This window comes from Nannospalax galili, unplaced genomic scaffold, assembly GCF_000622305.1.
Source record: "Nannospalax galili isolate Female #2095 unplaced genomic scaffold, S.galili_v1.0 scaffold281, whole genome shotgun sequence".
Lineage (NCBI taxonomy): Eukaryota > Metazoa > Chordata > Mammalia > Rodentia > Spalacidae > Nannospalax > Nannospalax galili.
The window spans coordinates 10,224,008-10,243,716 of NW_008349068.1; the positions used below are offsets into that span (position 1 = coordinate 10,224,008).

Here is a 19,709-nt window from a genome sequence, read left to right on the forward strand (position 1 = left end):
ACACTAACTATATTACTAGAAAATAATTTGAAATTGTTTAATAACATTTAAAGCTCATGGCTTTAAAAGGGCAAAATTACTTCCTAAAATGCACAATGTTCCATCACAGGCAGATTTACCATGATTCTTACTCACCATGAGGCTTCAGCTTCAGAGATCATATATTGCACTGGTGCTTTCCAAGGCCCGCCATCTCATGTGTCTTGCTTTACTGTTTTTAAAGAGCTTCCCCTAAGTTTACAAGGCAGGTTCCAAAATATTTCTAGGTTCTTGCTCTGAAGTTACTTTTTTCAAGAAGACAATGCTTATTGGGAAGATTTCCTTAAAGCAGACAGTGCAAAGAAAGAAATGTGGAGGGTGCAGGGAGGTTGAGAATATACAGAGTAACCTGAAGCAAGATGTTTCAGCAGCGATGCACAGACAAGTTTCTTCACTTGGTTATGAGGAAAGCAGAAAGAGCCACTGACCTGAAAAGCAAAGTTAGGATCTTTCAAGCCAAGGGTGTCTTTCTTGGCATGGGCAGGTAGAATTGAAATGCAGTGGCTTTGCAACTTTGAGGAGGGCACACAAGACACTCAGCAGGAAAAGGGAAAGCCAGTTGAATCGCAGGACATAAGTCAGTCCACCAGACTAACAGATAAATCAGGCTTCCCCTGCTTCGTACAATTTTTTTATTTATATTTTCTTATATATAAGTAACCCAAACTTTCCTCACAAGGAAAGGAAAAAAGATCAAGAAAGTTTTAAAAGAACATCCAACACTGTCCTAATGTCTTTATGCCCATTTCTCATTAATAATAATATCTCAATAATAATGTCTCACTTTGCATAAAGTTAATTGGAAAAGCAACATTATTAACTCTTTCAGGCAATTATAAATTAAGGTACAATTAGTGCACCATGGTGGCCTAGAAAGGTTGGCAATTTCTTAGAATCTGACAGCCTGAGGAAAAATATCCACACACACTATTCCCTAACACTATAAATACTGCACGCACCTCACCAACTTTCAGAATGCAAAGTGAGTCATCTAAGAGAGCATCCAAGAGAATCCCCATCACCTATCAGCTCTGTTGTACTGCAGTGCTTCCTCCTCAAAGTCCCTTTAAAATGGCAAGCATCTGTCTACTTGTCTATTTTAAGATACTGAGAAATCTTAGTTATCACAAAGTTATGTTATCATATATCTAGTAATAGAAAATATTAAATTCTGTTTGGAATTCTTTTTTCTTGAAATTCTTAACATTTCTCTGCAAGCAAATATTCCCCCAACAATTGGCAAAAATCACTTAATGACAATTTTTTACACTGTTGTATTGCTCTCATCTGTCCTTTGTTAAGGCTGACCAGACTCAGTGGATAGACAAAGACAAGCACTGGGGAACGGCTGGGGCACCAACAACACAGTGGACAATAACAGGGATGACAGAGTATATGTGCTCCAGTTTGGGAGGGGAAGGCTATGGGAGGGTGCCATTTGGGATGTGGGTACATAAATGAATAAGATTGTTTGGGATGATCTGTATTAAATACACAAGAAAAATCAATAAATTTAAAAAATGAGTTATATTTGAGGAAGAAGCACACAAATTTGTTTCATGGTAATTAGTAAAGGTGAAAAACATCACTATTGAATCTACCTGATGACTTTATATCCATGCTCAGGTGACAACGATCTCAGAAAGTAACCTACTATGACCAGTAATAATCAGATATATAGAGATTAGAGATGTGTGTGCAAACGTGTTAGTTGCATTAAAAATGAGTTTTTCTGTATGAAACAGTATATTTTAAAATGAAATGGAGATCTTTTTTAAAGGTTAAAACTTCATTCAATTTTATGTCTTATAGGGTTTGTACTGAGTGCAGTATTGTAAAACTGTATTAATTCAAGTATAAACCTAAAAATTTACAGCCACATTTGAAAGAGATGCATCTTTGCTCTGGAAATCGTTATTGAATATGTCAATGCTGTTGTCATGAAATGCTTCTTCTAATCATGTGGTTATTAAATAAATAATTTTTAACAAAAGAAAAAAGCTGATGTCTTATCTTCTTATGTCACCTCTTTAGTTTTCAACATGGTCCTGGGCTGGGGCTGAGGCTGGGGCAGGTGGTTGGTAAGTCCTTACTGCTTGAACAGATTACAATTTTTAAGTAAGAGATAAATAAGAAGCAGCAATATAAGGGTCATTTAACTTAAAAACTGTATATTATAAAATAGTTACACATGTTTAAGGATGATATTCACATTTTAAAAATATTTTTTACTTATTATTTTTATTTTATTTTATGTGTGTATCGCCTACATGTAGGTAAGTGCAACCGTGTCCTGCAATGCCCGCGGAGGACAGAAGAGGCTGTGGGACCCCCTGGAACTGGAGTTACAGACAGTTGTTAGCTGCCATGTGGGTGCTGGGATTCAAACCTGGGTCTTCTTCAGGAAAGGAACAGTCAGTGTTCTTAACCATTGAGCCATCTCTCCAGCCCCGATATTCACATTTTCAACTTGTCAATAAAAAACAATAGAAATCCTTGTGCATATTATGAGTAGATTATAAAAATGGGCAACAGGACAAATAATATGCTTTTGGAAATACTCCATTTAAAAATAACTACCCTAGGAAGCAAAAGAAAGCAACCAATGAATTGCCCTGGGTAAACATAGCTAATGCCTATTATTAATAATGCTATAATTATGATTCAGAACAGCTTACTTTGTGTATTATATGGTTTAATTACAAGTAGGAGCCATCTATGAATGGCCTTATAATTGTTTCAGCGAGAGTATCATTATTCTTTAAAAATATTGAATGTATTTACTATGTCTTTGATAGCATGTTAGTCCATGGGAGATGAAAATGCTTTTATTCAAAAGCTGAAAACCATACGGCAGATGAACTAGGTGATGCTGATGAGGTCCATGACCTGCTATAGTCAGCTGAAGAGTGATGCAATGAAGAGAGGAAATTTCAATTAGAACATGAATTTTCAAAATCTTTGTCAGGCATAGGCATCAAGTAACTCATGGGTTCCAAGTCAGCAAAAGTAAAGACAGTGATCAAGGCCCAGCCAGGGAACACTCTGTTGGAAGCCTGGCTCTTAGAACACATCTTAAGAAAGCCTAAGCAGGATTAAAATTGAAATTGAAGATAATTTTAGCAGCCTTTGAACTTTACAACAGGAATTCACTGAGCATTTCAAAATTAATATTAAGAAAATTAATGTGTTGAACTAGAAATGATCATTTGGCAGTGACAGGAAGGAGGTCTTAGGACAGGAGACTAGGAAAACAGTAAATAGGACCTTACAGCACTACGACCCTGAGGTTCCTAAGGATTTTACTTAAGAACAATTTAGAAATAGATTTTAATAACTCAAGCAGTTAAATTTTCTTTAAAACAAGCTAATTTAATTGCTGTCATTGTAGACAAAAATGACTCAACAAAGGAACTCCTAAAAACTGAAAGTATTAATATGTGTCTAAAAGAAGCATTATTCTGTTTTATTTTGGTTGAGTTTCATAAGTCCCTACAGAAAGAATATCATATTATGAGGTTCTGTAAGCCTACAGGGAATGAGAGCAAATAATGACAAAGAAAGATCTTAGGAAAAGGAGTCTGCCTAGAGCAACAGTCACTGCTCTCTATGACCTCTGCTAGGCATCCTCCTGCCAGTGATGAGAACCAGTCCTGAGGGAGAGAACGGCACAATGCTAAGCTGCAGCACACTAGGCAGAGTTGTATGGCCTGAAGAAGCCATAGACGTAATTCTCAGTACCAACCAGCCTGATAACCTAGCAAAAAAAGAAGACCAGCAGACATATTTCTTTAAGCAGGCTTATGATCCCCATTGTATTCCAAGGGCTTAATACTGGGGATGGTCATTTATATCAGACACATATTGGAACAGACATTAAGTATGTCAGAATAGTAGCAAAGATTTAGCAAGCAAAACTGATTGCTTACACATCTGATGCTTTTGGAAAATAAATGAGTATTTTTCTCTTTAAACACCTTTAAATTATGCTTCAAAACTGGGGTGTATGGTAGGGTGTGTTTGTAGTCCTTGATCTCTGTTAGTTTAACTCCTTGGATTTAGGAACTGAGCCTTGCATATTCTTACTAGTGTTTACCATGCTTCAGTAACCCCTACAATATTGGAAATAACATAATTAAGAGTAATGATCCTGAGCTACTTCCCAAAGGACAGGTCTAATGATGCTGCACAGGAAGGTTCGTGGTGTCTATGCTAATCTTGTATGGGTGAGAGTACATATTCATTTCCAGTTCCTAACAGGAAGTGACTCTTCCTGCCAAAACAAGTTTCAAACCTCCCTTCTGTCACTGGGGCCCATGAGAATGCTGATCATGCTCAAGAAGGCATAAGTGCTGGAGGGAACTCATCCATGACAAGACAGAGTTGAGGCCAGATCAACAGCACTGCAAAGTCACAAAGCCCAGAGGCAGCATATTACAGGAGTCAACGAAAGGGATGCAAATGTACCTCAGAAATACATTCATGGTCTCACTATTGAAGGTTTTCCTTCAATACGTGTTCAACAACACAACAATTTCTTAGTAGGGAACTGACATAAAAAGGCACAACTACCTTAGAAATGATAAAGAGAATGAACTCAAGAAGGGTGAACCCTATGTATTGCCTTGAGTTAGTTTGTTAAAGTTCTCCACTGACTTTTGGAGCCAATTATCCTTTACATCCATTTTACTTGAGTAATACATCTTTGTTGTGGAATAAATAGCCATCTCTACTTTTTCGTCATCTTGAGAAGGTCCCAGGTAGAAGAAATTCTTGAAAGTACTATGATACAGACACACTAAGTAGAGCTGCTCCTATATGAATATTAGGGTCAAAATGCTATGCCAGGACAGGACTAGCTAACCAGATATCCACTTATAGAACTGCCTGTGCTTAATTTCTGTAATCTCATGAGATTGTATAAATTATACATGCAATCCAATATTATGACCCAGATAAAACAATGATGATAATTCCACGGTCTTTCCCTTGAAAAGAACTATACGGTGTAAGTAGGCCAGTGGAGTCAATCCGTTTTGCTGCAAATTCTGCAATTCTCTTTGAAAGAATATATCCTTTTATTTATTCTTTCTTTCAAGTGTCCATGAGTTTTCAAGCACTTCTGTGTATTTTACAGACAAGGACACAGGAACTACAACCTGACTTCCCTCTGCTTCTAATTCTACTTAAAAACAATGAGACCACTGGACTAGATCCACCTTCTTAATGGTGTTCGATCTCTCTGAAGCTAGCACAAAGGAGTAGAGAGGAAAGCAGAGGGGAAGGAAGGAAAATAACCAAAGGCCCCAGAACAGGGACCAAGAAGTTGGTCAGTTACTGCAGCTTTACTAAAAGCAAGAGAAAACCACCTTTTGATACTAGGGCTATGCAATGAATCTACTTGACAACAAGAGGTCCACTTACACAAACAATTCAGAAAATAAAGTTTCTCCCTAATATATTTAAATACACATTTTTGAACTGAATCATTAAAAAACATTCAAGATGTTATTAACTGAGGTATCACTTTTAGCTATGAAATCCAGGTATATAAATAGCATATACCTAACTCTAGCCCAAGCTCACTCAAGGGTTTAAACCAGAGCCCTAACCTATTTTTATTTTGGTGTTTTATTCTTTAGCATCACTCAACAGCAGTAGTGCTACTGCACAACCCTCAGAACGGGGGTACCTCACTTTTAATAAATTCCATGCAGCTGCTGCCCCCTGGAGTTGTGCAAAGTGATGGGCCTGTAGGATAATCACTTATTCAAAAACCACTGTGAAATAACTATTTTATGCTTTAAAATCTCTTTAGAATCAGACCCTAAAATATCCATATACCTCACCTTTCTACCATAAAAGTGAGATAGCTCTTTTTTCTCCAAATCTAGAAAGCACTTATTTAAGCATCAAACACAAAAGCAAGATAGTGGCTTTAAAGCTTTTTGTTGTTGTTGTTGTTGTTGTTAAAGCCTAGGAAAAAAGAGCTCAATTTGTTTAAAAAAAAACATCAGAATACCAACAACTCAGAAAGACACAAATACAATGAAATCCGAAGAGATCATAGAACAATTCCAAAATGCAGTATTTGAGAGAGTTTTCAAAGGCAAATGCTACGATGGAGTCAAGAACTTTATTTCTTCAAGCAGGTGCTTTTGTAATAGATTCTGTGCTGGAAAGTTTGTGTTGTATTTATAAGCATATGTGCACGTGTTTTAATAGTATGTACAATTTGAATTTCATGTACAAAAACAATTAACTAGTTTCTAGAATGTGTCTGAAAATCACAGTAGACTTTAAACTCATTGCTGTGGAAAACTGCTCCACAGTGGAGAAACAGTGTACCTTACATGCATTTTCCCCCAGGCAGACAATGCAACTCGCAAAGCCATGTAATGAATTGCTCAAAATATCAAGAGACTGGAAGAATTGTCCTTAGCATATAGAAATCCTGATTTAAACCACATAGCAATGTTTTGTGTTGTCCTTAACCACAACACAGGCAAGTAAGGTCTCCTTCAAATTTATGTAGAAGTACTACAGTTTCAAGAAACATTGAATTAATTAGGATTGTCTTACTTAGGATGAATAAAATAAAAAACGTTTCCTCACTATAAACTGTAAATTCATATCTACTAGACAGATGAAAAGAATTTACTCTGATTACCCAATATTTAGAAACACTTCACAAAATGAATATTGGGAAAAAGATACAATTTACTTCCATATGGTGAAATATGAATATAATGGACCATCTAATAAAGTGATATAATCTGAAAACTATTGGCAGCATGATTAACTTCTGCCCTGTGTAGCACATTTAGGAAATCAGTGCAAATGACAACCGGATGTATCTGACACTTTTTACAGAATAGCTGTAGACTTGAACATATATTAACTAATTTCAACGCAAACATTATCATCTCTATAAAATAGTATTCCTCAAAAACAGGAAATTAGGCAGCACAAATGCCAATAGGTTTTCAGGTAATGGGACATCTTTCTTGACCATATGCTTCATTCATGTTTTGAGCACTTACAAATCACCCATGGACATCCAGCAGCAGCAGTTCACTGCAAAACCAAAACTTACTGCTATTTTGAAAATACATGTTAACTTTTCTTAATTAACTTGACATAGCACAAAGTGACACCAGTTCAAAGCACTACAATGTTCGAGACATGCTAATTCAGTTTATTGTGGAAAACGTGCACTTTACATAGCCATTAATCTCAAGGTGGCTCTGCTCATCAAGCTTCAGAGAATCCTTAGAAAGAGCACAATTCCTTATGTCAGTGGCTTTTGTTAGATGGCAGTAGTCCACCTTTTCATGGTCAAGGGAAAAGCCGGAGCACACAGGCAAAGAGGTACCTCTCTGTGGAAGGCTTTGCCCTTGGAGTGTGGGCTTCTGAGATACCTTAGTGATCTGGGATGGATGCTGTTTTATTTTCATTCAGGAATAAATCTGAGCAATGGAATGGCTTACGATTGTTCAGCCGACCAGCCATATCAGATTTATCAGGAAGAATGAAAACAGGTTCAAAGGACTCCTGCAGTGACTGAGTGGCAGGTTGCTGGGAAAAATACACACACACACACACACACACACACACACACACACACGAATATACTTAGTGGTGGAAGGGAAAATATATATTCACATATGCCTGAACTCAATAAATAATAGGATGTAAAGAATCTATAGTAATGAAAAGGGTGAGCACATACGACAGATGATAAGTAGCACTTCTATTTAAGAACCAAAAAAGATGAAAGCTCATGAATACTAAATATCTGAATCCACTTTGAGGAAGAAATATGATTTTCCATCAAGTGAATGCAAACTCCAAAAAATCAGCCAATGCAAACACTGTGCTCAGGTTAGAATAAAAACTACATCAATCTTCCATGAAGTGCATGCCCTGGTAAATATTCTAATGTAATTTCTTAATTAAGGCACATTTTCAGGGGCTAAATGAAAATATATATAAAACTATAAGTGCCTTGATTTTCAAGAAATTTGACTTTCTACGCATGCATGATTAAAATAAAGGCAGTGAAGTTGAAGAGGAAAAAAGCAAGGAATCCAGACAGAACCAGTCACTCTACTTCATCACAACAGAAGAAAGCTCCAGTACTTTAATTTGCAACTATCCTGAGAGGTATTCATTTATTTAAAAGTCTTTGGAAAGGAAAATAAGTTGTTCTATAAAACTCTCTTCTACATATGCAAGAATTTCAGATTTAAAGGAACAAAAGGGATAGTGTTCCTATGGACACCTTTTACTAACAGCACTTTTTTAAAGGATTGAGGCAGTTTTGAAAATACATGTAACATTTTTTGTCATTTAACTCTTATTAACAAACTCTTCTCAAATGTAGAAAACGACCTAAAGTTTTAAGGGATGACCATATATCTTAAATAAGCAGGTGTATGCACTTTAATTAAACGAAAAGCAGAAAGACTGAGTTTCTTGTACACAAGAAACAAGAGCAGAAGATTTCTAATAGTGCCCCTTCAATCCACCTACGTATTTTTACTTCGATACAATGGTAAGATTGATCAGTTTCACCACAGGAAGAAGGTGGAAATTTTAGAATTATTCCTGTGGGTGGAAAAGGCTTTTGAATTGTCATATAAAGGCCTTTGGGCTATAATATTTATAGGTAAAATTAATCACTGTGTATGACAAAAATCCTTCAGAATTACTTAAAAATTCTCTAAACTGACTTTTTCTTCAGCAAAAGGAAAAATAAAAGCCAAGTCCTCTTACATACATTTTTCCTAAGGAGCATCTTGAAGCTCTGTACAATAGAATCTCCCAACATATATATTTATTCCATTCACAAAGAGCAGTAAATAAGGTGCATTCCTTCCGCTCCTTAAGAAATTAGCATTTCAAAAATATGCCGCTTTCCCCTGAACTCCAAGCATGTCTAATAATGCGAGAAGCAGATTGTCTTCCCTCGTTTCCTTAATTTGTTTCATCTAAAAGCAATCCACTCAACATCTTGTCGCCCTCTGGCAGCTTGGTTTACTTATCCGCACTTAATTTCTCATTTGGACCAAAACAAACTCCTCCAAACTGCTACTGACTGCTAACCACGAGAGGCAAGACGCGAAATATGTATTTACTTGGAGAGACAACCACACACAGAGAGAGAACCACAAATGCACAGAGCCTCACTCTCGCCAGACTGTAACTTGTTTTTATGATAGCACAACATTAAAACCAGCTGAACTTTCTCCGCCAGGTGCGGTGGAGGAGGCTGGAAAAAAGAAGTCCCTGGGGGCACTGACAGTTTCCAATGGATCACCTTAGTATGCTTGTTGCAATTATACCCGGGATGCACCCGAGAGCTTTTCTTTGTGCGGCCCTTTCATCTAGATCACTTTGTGTTTTGAACAAGTGAGGCTCGCTTTTGTGTCCCCAGAATTTCAAGTACAGAGTCACACACGGAACAATGGCACGCTAATCCTCGCGCTCTAAATGGGCTCCCTTGTGGGTCTGACAATTCGCCCAGGGGAAAGAGAAGAGCAAGGACGCAAGCTGGTGTCGCCAGAGGAGGACGAGGACAGCTGCAGAACTAATTTGGATTACATTCCTTGCAGAAATTCTGAAAAGGGCTTTTCGCATAGCTCAATCGGGAGCCACAAGGTTAATACCAAATTGCTTCGGACTGGAAGCGGGGTCCCCCAGCAGCCCAGGCCACGCCACACAGCCCCCCAGTAGGTCGCCTGGTAGAAATTCCTCTTGGCAAAGCCTGCAGGGCAGTGGCAAGTGTTTCTGAATGGGTCAATGGGCATAATCAACCCATTAAGGGGAAATATGAAGAGCTCCAAGTGGGGAGGTAGCTAAAATAAGATGTATCTAAGAGGCCGCTTGGAATCCCAAGTCCCTGTCGGGGTGATACTAGGGTGGCTGGAGCGAGCTCAGGACCTGATATGCATGAAGAATTTCAGAGTGATTGGGAGGGTGCAAACTGCCAGCACAAATGGCGCACATGTGCCATTCGAAGGTCATTTTGAACTGCTCAGGGATTGTAAGTTGTTATTTACTGGGCACGGAGGGGAGGCGGGGGCGGAGACGGAGCGGGAAAACTACCGCGTGCTGTTTCTCGCTGAGGTCCGAAGGACACCCTCCTGGGACCTAAAGCTCTCCCTGTCGCCACTCCCGAGGGCTTTATCTCTTCATGCCGACTCCCACGCTCCCGCCACCAGCTCCAGAAGGTTCCGGAAATCTCCCTGCCTCTCCCAAAAGGGCCCCTTTGGCCACACCAGACACCCTGTGCCTTCCTGTCCCCTCCTCTCATCCCCAGAAAACTCCAAGTGTAGGAAACTTTGCGCTCCCTCGCAAGCAGGTGCCATCCAGGGCCCTGCCGGGCGGCGCGCCCAACCCACCGCGCTGCCTCCGGGGTCAGGAGTCCTGTCCCGGCCGGGCGGGATACCCGGGGCTGGAGCTCTCCGGCCAGCAGCGGCGCCCGGAGCCCGCACGGGTTAAGCCAGTTCCCGCGAGCGCAGGGCTCCGCCTCGGGTCGGGCGGTAAACAGAAGTTGGAGGGACTCGGGCCAATAGCAAGTTGAACTACAGGAAGAACTCGTCCGCGAGCCAAAGCAGCACCCGCGGGCCAGGCCTGGCTCACCGCTCGTGCACGCCGCGCATTGGCTAAAGAGGGCAGGCAGGCTGCAAGCAAGCGCCCCTCTAGTCCCCGGCGACAGCTCCGGGACGCCTGGGGAGGAGGCCAGTCCCCACCAGGCGCGCAGCCCGCTGGGCTCCAGCTGCCGGGCTGGGAAGGGTCGCGGCGCATGGACAGGTGCACGGCCCGGTGCGGCTGGAGCTGGGCTCAGCACCGCGCACGCTAGCCGAAGGCCCAACGGGCGCAGCCCCGGGACCTCCCCTCCAACTCCAATGCCCTGCGCTTCCCGGGAGGTATTTTTCTACCCCCTCCCGAATCCAGACTGGAAGGACCCAGACTCCTCGGATGGGGTTTACTCTCCCACGCCCCAAGCACAAGCGCGCCAGAAGCGATCCCGCTTAGGCTCCCAGAAAACGCGCGAGAAAGGAATAAGGGGGCTAAGGAGCGAGCAAGAGGGAAAAATAATAAAGGAGGAGAGAGGTCGGAAAGCAGAGTAATTCTTACATCAGTTAAACACACACACACACACACACACACACACACACACACACACACACCAAGGTAAGTTTGGGATGGAGGCGACCCCAGCAAGAAGCCCGGTCCTGGTGGTCCCTCCATCCTAGGAACCCGCGGGTGACAGATGGGCAAAGAGGAAAAGGAGCCACCCGAGGCGGCAGCAGCTTCCACAGCTGGAGAGCGAGAGGAAACTGCGACCCACCTGACTGAGAAGCGCTGGGCTGGACAGTCCCCGCCGCCACCAGAAGGCTCACCCAGACCCACAGTCCCGTCGCCAGCTTCATTTTTTGCAAGTCTCAGATCCCGTGCTGACCATTACATGTCCAAATGGCATAGCCCCTTTCGGGAACGCGGAGGAGATCCCCCAGCCCGGCGCGCCTGGGGGCGCAAGGGGGGCGGGCGCGGCGCACTGTGCAGCGGCTCCGGGGGTTGGACCCGACTGCCAGTCCGCGCCCGCGGCTCCAGGGCCGGGACCCGAGGACCCGCGAGCGGCCGCAGGAGGATGTGCCTCGGGTGTGCGCTGGTGGGAGTGTGAGCTACTGTTTGCAGCCGCTGCTCCGGGCCGAACTGTGCAGCTATTTTTCCCTGTGATCCTCGGCTTTCTCGCTCCCTCCTCACTTTCTCTCTCCTTCTCTCTCTTTCTCACTGGTTGGTCAACAATAAAAAGAAAGGGAAAAAAGGCTTCCAAAAAAAGTTGATTGCAAAGAGGAGGCAGGGTTCCGGCCTCTCCCCGAAGCCGGGCTATGTTAGGCTCTCTTTGCAGTTTGCTTGCACCTCCAGTCCAAATCCGGAGGGAAGGGGAGCGGGGCGAGCTTCTTGGTTTCTCCCCGGATCCTGTCCTTTCCCCCCCCCCGTCAGCTTTCCTCACACTTGTCCAGCCGTTGCGGTAATTAAAGCTCCGAGCGTCATTTCCAACGCTTGGCGGTCTCCAGCTGCAGCCCCACAGAGAAATTAATAAGACTCGGGAAAAAAAAGGGGGGGAGTGGGAGTGGGAATCAAACAACCCTCCACGCAACCAAGCAGGCTTTCCAACAGAGCTCAAGCCCCGCCCAGGCTCTGACCCAACTAGCCACGCCCTTCTCTCCCCGCCGCCCCCACCCCCCCCCGCCCCCCAGGGAAATCTTATTGGCTCAGCCACTTCCCAAAATCCTTGGCCTCTAGAGTTGGGAAAACACCTGTCAGGGAGAGGGATAGTGGGGCGGAGGGAGAGAGAGGGGGGAAAGCTGGAGAAGGTGGATTTAAAGGGCTCACCTAGACTGCCCTGAAGAGGCCCAGGACAGCTGGATCACCGAGTAGTCAGTTCACCAGGGGGATGCTGGCAGAACAAAAATTTTGACACAAGCAAATGACCGTTTTCTTCATTGCTCCAAGGCACCAGTCCACACACAGGACTTTCCCTAGAAACAGAAGGAAAATCAGCATCAGCATTGCTTTGAGCAAAATATCTCTGTCTCTCTCTGCCATCGTCCCTCACATCCATGCTTAGGACTTTGAAAGCATGTAGTAAGCACCCCTCTGAAGGTCAGATGAATGCTGGGTGTGTAATTACCTCCCCCAAATGTAATGCAGTTTCTCTCACCCTCCCAAGCTGACTAAAAATCCATATTTTTAAAGCCATGTCCTTTGATTGTGAAATTTTATGCAAATTGTCTCGTCTGATATGTTTAGTGTGAAAGAGATTGGAGGTCAGATCGTAACGACTGGACCTCGAGCTAGGCTTCTTCCTTAGCAGAGACAGCTTGAGGCCTTGTCCTCCTGCAGGTTTGTGCTTCCAGGGTCATTGATAGCTGAGGGAGTGTCTGAGCTCTCAATCTAAAATGTCATGCAAGGAGCTATTGTAGTCTGCATAGACTTTGTCTTTTACAGCTCTGAAACTATACTCTAAGCAGGCTCCAGAACCTTCTGGGAGCAGTAGAGTATTGGCTTGCTATTTGTACAGGTATTCTGACTGCATTTTCTTGGTTTTCTCTAGAAGCAGCAAATATATAAGTACAAAATATCAAGGATGCTCTAAAATCAAAGCACCCTGCCTCCCCGGTCATCATTTGAGTCCTTGCCTTGGATTCCCATAGCTTTTGTCTATGGCCCCTTCCCTTAAGTTATTCCATGCAACTGAAAACAGCAGTAACAAAGCCTGGAGCATGCAGCCTTTCCTTAGACCTAACTATAACAGGCCCGCTGGAGGTAAAACAACCTGAGTGTGCCGTTTTACCCAGAAGCAACCTAGGGCAGGGAAAAAAGTAAGCCCAGAGCAGGTGATGGGGACTTGACTAGAATGGTACTGATAGCAGAAGTAAGCACACAGGCCTTTCCAATTGTCTTTGTTTCCGTCTTTATCACCCTCCCCTTCTGTTTCCCTCATTCAATCTGTTCTCAATTCCCTTCCCTAGTCTTCATCATCTTATGATGACTTTCAGGTACCTCTCCTACAGAAAAGAAGTGTTTTTTTAAAATTTACATTTTGCTTCCACAATCTCAATTTAAATGAAAAAAAAAAAAGCTACTCTTGGGGGAGGGTAACATATTTTGTAAGAGTCTAGTTTCTGGTTCAAATATTTTGTAAAGGTGAATTATAGCAACCATATGTTAGCTCCAATTGTGAGAAAAAGACTAATTGTATAAATGTTTAAAGTGTTTCCCAGTAGGGCCCATGATGATAGTTTCTACTTCTATACTGATTTTTGCAGAGCTAAGGATGCAGCTCAGTGGTAGTGCACCAGCCTAGCCTGCATGAAGCCCTGCCTGGGTTCAGTCCATGGTACTAGAAAAGAACAACCCCTCTACACTGCTTTTACAACCTGTCTACAGCAGAAACTCTATGCTGTAGTCTCAGTCATGTTTTCTAGAATAAGTCCTAGTCAAACAGGAATTTTATTAAAATTCATAAGTTTAATAATCTCTATTTTGTAGACAATACACAGCCCATACATGATTTCCAACAAGTAAATTATCCGGTGCACCCACAAATCACTTCTAATTCTCAGTTAGGACTACTTTGACCCATATTTTACTGGTTCTGTCTGGTTGAAACAATAATCAGGACCTGGCAAAGATGGGTACCTGACCAACAGTCTACAAGATGAATGGACATTTTTTTTAAAGCTGTAATTTATAAAAGCATTCCCATATTGAATGGTGACTGGTCTACTTAGAGCCTATCTTAGACAATTTGAATATGAGAAACAGAGATGTACAGAGGAAGATGGTGCCCTGGTGGGCAAGCCAGAATAAAGAGAACACAAAAGCCAAGAATTATGGCTTTCCATCTCTACTGAGTCAGCATAAGCAAAGAACTCCATCATACAGAACATTTCCTACCTGATGGAGGGAGTACAAGCTAACTGAATTGTCAGAAGCAGAAATAATAGATCTCTGCATCCCACCCCCTTCCCTTGTAACTTTATAATAAAACCTTACCAGTTCACTAAAGCATGTTGCTGAAATTTACAATCTGGAAAACTAAGTAATTTGTTCTTTAGCAAACTGAGGGCCAGCTGGAATTACATGCTGAGTACTCCTTTCCTGAAAACTACCTTCTTTTAGCTGTTATATTTTTAATCTGGAGTTTAACCACCATGTTGCTACAACATTTCTTCTGTGGTTCTAAGTTGGGGCAAATTAAACAAATCAAAATGCTGAAGTCACTATTGATTTGATGATAGTCTTTCGTGCTGAATCCCTTCTATCGGATTTTTGTGCTTGGAAAAGAAGAGGTTCATATTTAGTTTTTCCCTGAGAGATTTTGAGATGTAAAACTCTAGCAGAGCTGGCCTTCCTATGTTTCCTTCTTGGTAGGGATGGCCAGGCAGCAAAGAGAAAGAATGGAGTTGCCTTTTGAAAGGATCAAAAGCCCAGATGGGTCTGGAGAGTATTCAGGTTCTTGTAGCATTCTCATTAAGCTAGTTCAGTTTTCATTTTTGTTATCTGAAACCAGAACATCATGGCATGAGAAAATAATTTTCCAAGTTGAGCGAGGCCATGCATGTCTTCCCTTAAGAAGATACATAACATGGCCTATATGCTTCATTTTTCTTTCTTGGCACCTCAATATTTCCCTTGATTGAACTCATAGTCCCAAAAGAGTCACCTTTTATCCTGTGTTACTTTCTCATACCCCTTATCCATTCATGAGTGGTTCAATGCTGCTAGTAGTAGAAAGAGTTTGGTGTTGAATTAAGATCCATTATTTTTTAATTATGAAGAGCCAGCTCAAAAGTTTCAAGTGTTGCAGTCTTGCCCCCCTCTTCAGTACTATTGAGAAATGATTAGATGGTGGGGCCACTAACTTCATCAATGGGGGAATCCACTGATGAACTCATAGGGAATGATTTATCCAAAGGTGGGGCCTCATTCAAGAAATATGTCACTGGGCTTGTCGGGGGAGAGGGGTTATGTATTTGAAGGGCATACCTTGTCCCTGAGTCCTTTTTATCTCTGCTTCCTGACAGCCATAAAATGAGCAGTTCTGTTCACTATGTGCTCCCTATGCTATGAAGAGCTGTCTCAAGTCCATGAGCCATGAGTCAAAATATATTATTTGTTTGAAGTCAACTTGCTCACATATTTTGTTACAGCAACAAAAATCCAAAATAACCTGACATATCCTACAGTTTCATCATTTAAATTTTCAGCTTGTTTCTTAAACTTCCCTAAAAGACAATAAAAGTGTGCTGATTTAAACACCCATTTGGCCATAAATATAAATCACAATTGAATGTCAAATAAGAAAATGAGACTATAGCATAAATCAATTATCTTATCTTGAGCATTTAAACATAAATTTGGGATTCTAATTTTACCTCCTGTCCATTACTTTTCTGTTATTTTGTGATCTCAAACAATTTATTTCCTGACTTCTATCTATTACCTGATCTTCAAATGAATAGGTAGTTATATCTTAAATATAAGATATTATATGTCTAAGATTTACCATCCACTCCCCAAGAGCAAATTATAATATCCACATGCTCAAAATATTTCTTATATTCCTACATCTTTTCCTTCACTCATCCCACCCCCAACCACTTCATCTGGGCCCCAAACACAGATGCATCTTGCACCATGGTTTTTATCTTGAGCTGTTTTAAAAAATACCATGAACTAGTGGTTTCAGTAACATTTCTTTCTCACAGTTCTGGAACCCTAGAAGTCCAAGATCAAGTTGCTGAGCCCTCTTCTGGCATACAGAGAGACTTCCTTCTGGGGCCCTCACATGGCATAGAAAAAGAGGCCCTGTCTCTCTTGTTTCTGCTTACAAAGGTTGTAATCCCACGCAGTGCTCTACTCTAATGGCCTCATTATCTCTCACAGCCTCATATCATATCATTGAGTACCAGTACTTCAACGTGTGAATCTGGGGACATACTGATACTCAGCTTTTAGAAAATACCTAAATAGGCTCATAACTACTCTGGATCTTACTATTCTTTTGGTCAAGGAGAAACTGTGAAAAATATCCACCATATTCAATATTGCAAAAATAAAACAGAATATAGATATCATGTTGGTAGTTTTTGTTTGTCTGTTCAAATTAGCATGTGAAATATCACTTTCATTGTTAACCTGGCTGGGTTCACAGGATTCCTAGTTAACATATATTCACGGTTTCAAGACCACAAAAGAAGTTTAAAAATTCAAATGTTTTAAGATGCATGAGCATATATTAACTAAAGAGATGTTTCTGTTATTTTCAATACTTGGTATCCAAAAAGGATCACTCCAAAAATATTTTACTTTGAGTTATTTTCCTTCTATGTATGTGCATGATTAAGCCTCAGTTTCTACAGGCTAGGGAGAAGAGATTGAACATAGATAAATCAAATCTCTGTTGCTTTTATGTCTATTTATCAGTTTCTGTCCAATTTCTTATAGACATTTTTGGATTGTAGTTGAGACTGCAAAACAATTTCAGCTGTGTAGACAGAACAGTCTTTTCCAAAAAGTTCAGCAAAAAATGATTTTTCTCATGAAAACTTTTCTTGTGGATCTGCCTTGTAATATTTTCTTAAACTATGGTCTTAAGTTCTATGGACTAGCAGAAAGACAAGTAAAGTTTCAATAGCGGTTACTGCTTCAAAACACAAAGGAAAGGAACCTCTGTCATTTTTCATGTCTATATGCTTAAAAACAAGTCAACTGCTGAGGGTATTTATTGAGGATATGATTATACCTTTTCTGAAAATAAATCAAGATAAAGTTGATTAGTTTCTTTTGAGGTAACTTCTTACATCCTTCTCCTCTCTGTAATCCAAAAAGAGCTTGATCACAAAATTCACAGATTACTCAAAAGAAAAAGTATATTTGTCACACAACCCCAAATGGATGTTATTCTCTATACAGTAACAGAAAGTTCTTAGAATTTTTCTTGAACTCACCCCGAATAGTTGACTAAAATAATTATTTAGGAACCACACATTTTCTTCTCCTCTGTATACAAATGGGTAAACCTTCAAAGATTCAGCAAAAAGATTCTAAGAGCTCAGAAAGGATCATAAATGTGTTGAATCCTCTTCTTTCAATATTGCAAAAGTCTATTTCCTCCTTGCCTGATCAAGTACCTCTCATTATAACCTGGCTTCCTCCACTGTAGTTTTCCAGTTTTTCTCTGTCTCTAAAACATCCTGAGGCCCATGATATCTGACAGATTATTTTCTTTCCTGCTAACCTCACGTGCAGTACAATTTCCTACATTTGCAGATTATGCATCTCAGGGAATATTCCTTTTCTAAGACATGTAATATTCAATTCACCTGTGGGAAGGTTCCACACAAAGAGTTGTTTGAACTACTGAGTCTTATAAGGTGGCACAACATAAGAAAGAAATATAGGGAAAAGCCTCTATCAATCAATTTTGATGACAAAGGAGAGTGCATTCAGAGAAGGATATGTGGTGGATCCATATGGTTTTTCAGAAGGGCCTTATTAACAGATTGATAGCTTGATAAATGTTTTTCCTGTTGACTTGCCCTAATGAAGACAAACACCAGACACTGGGTTACCTTTGATTTTGATATCTTAGGATACAATTTAAAAATCACCACCATGAATATAAGGGATTCACATTCAACTTTGATTACTGATACTGGCACCAAGAATAAAAACATACATTAGGAAAACAATGTTTCTTCAACAAATGGTGCTAGAAAACTGTATAGTCATATATGCAAAACCATGAACCTAGGCCCCTTTCTCTTGCCATGCAAAAATAAACTCAAATTAATTTTAAAATTTGAATAGAGACATGAGAACACTGGAAGAAAGCTTTGGGAGCTGATTTCAGGACATTGATACGGGCCAACGATGAACAAACAGAATCATATCAAACTAAAATATTTCTGTACATCAAAAAATAAATATAAACAGCATGAAGACAACCTACAGAATGGGAAATGTTTGTAAATGCTCTATTTGACATGGGATTAACATCCAGAATATATCAAAAATCAGCTTAGTAACCAATAATAATAATACTAGTTATATTAAAGATAATAATCTGATTTAAATATGGACAAATGGTCTTAATGGAAATTTCTCTAGAAAAGACACTGGAGTACAAACAAACTGGACTGAGTAGATTGTGTGAGTGTGTGTGTGTGTGTGTGTGTGTGTGTGTGTAACAATAATAAAAGAAGAGGTCATGCAATTGAGAAGGAGAGAGAGGCAGGGAAGGGATGTGGGAAGAGAAATGAAAGGAAATGATGTAAATACAGTAATCATGTGTGAAACACTAAAAAACTTAAAAATTAATAAAGAAAAGACAATGGACATGTATATGTAAAAGTGCTCAACATCATTAACCATGAGAGAGATGTGTATAAAAGCCACAAAAAGATCATATTTACCCTGTTACAATAAGTATTATTTAATAAAAAATAACAAAATAACACACATACACATGCAAAAATTTTACAAAAACAATAAAACCAATTTATAAACATTTGGTAGAGCTCAGTGTAAATTGTGAAATAAAGAATTGTTTCTAATATCTGCTTATAGCATATAAAAGATGGCATTAAAAACCTTGTGCATTTTATGTATATTTTAAAGAACATTTCATTAGCAAGTACTATCACAACACAAGGTAATAATATTTATCTTAGCTAATACATGCTTGCTGCCACATATGCTTTCAATGAAGTTATTTTGGGTAAGCATTGATAGAAAAAGAAAAATGTTCTTTGTCTAATCAAATAGTGGAAGAAAATAAAACAATTGTAATAATTTATCGTTGTCTATTAGAATGTGAAAGCACAAGAGGTCTGCTTCACCGGGCTTAATGTGACTTTGCAAAATGAATACTTTCAGACAAACGAAATTACTACTTGTCTTCCTGCATTTACTTATCAATCCATTTAGGAACAACTCGACACATGGACAACATGGTGCATGTTATGGTGAAAATGCAATGATAGCTGTAGATGTTTCATGCTTCTCTAGTATTTCCATTCAGAATATTGGTCTTAGTAATGTCAGCAGGCATTCTGTATCATAAATCTTAGAGAAAATTCTTTTGT

General features: G+C 40.3%; 1 protein-coding gene across 4 annotated transcripts in view; it reads right to left on the bottom strand.

The window, feature by feature from the left end:
• The window catches only part of Erbb4 (erb-b2 receptor tyrosine kinase 4), a 1,194,626-nt gene extending 1,182,612 nt beyond the window's left edge, over positions 1-12,014 (bottom strand). For all 4 annotated transcript variants that reach the window (XM_029569917.1, XM_029569919.1, XM_029569920.1 and 1 more), the window contains exon 1: positions 11,399-12,014. In XM_029569917.1, coding sequence (XP_029425777.1) covers positions 11,399-11,480 — 82 coding nt within the window. In that variant the 5' untranslated portion in view covers positions 11,481-12,014. The remainder of the gene's footprint in view (positions 1-11,398) is intronic.
• Positions 12,015-19,709: the final 7,695 nt, after the last annotated feature.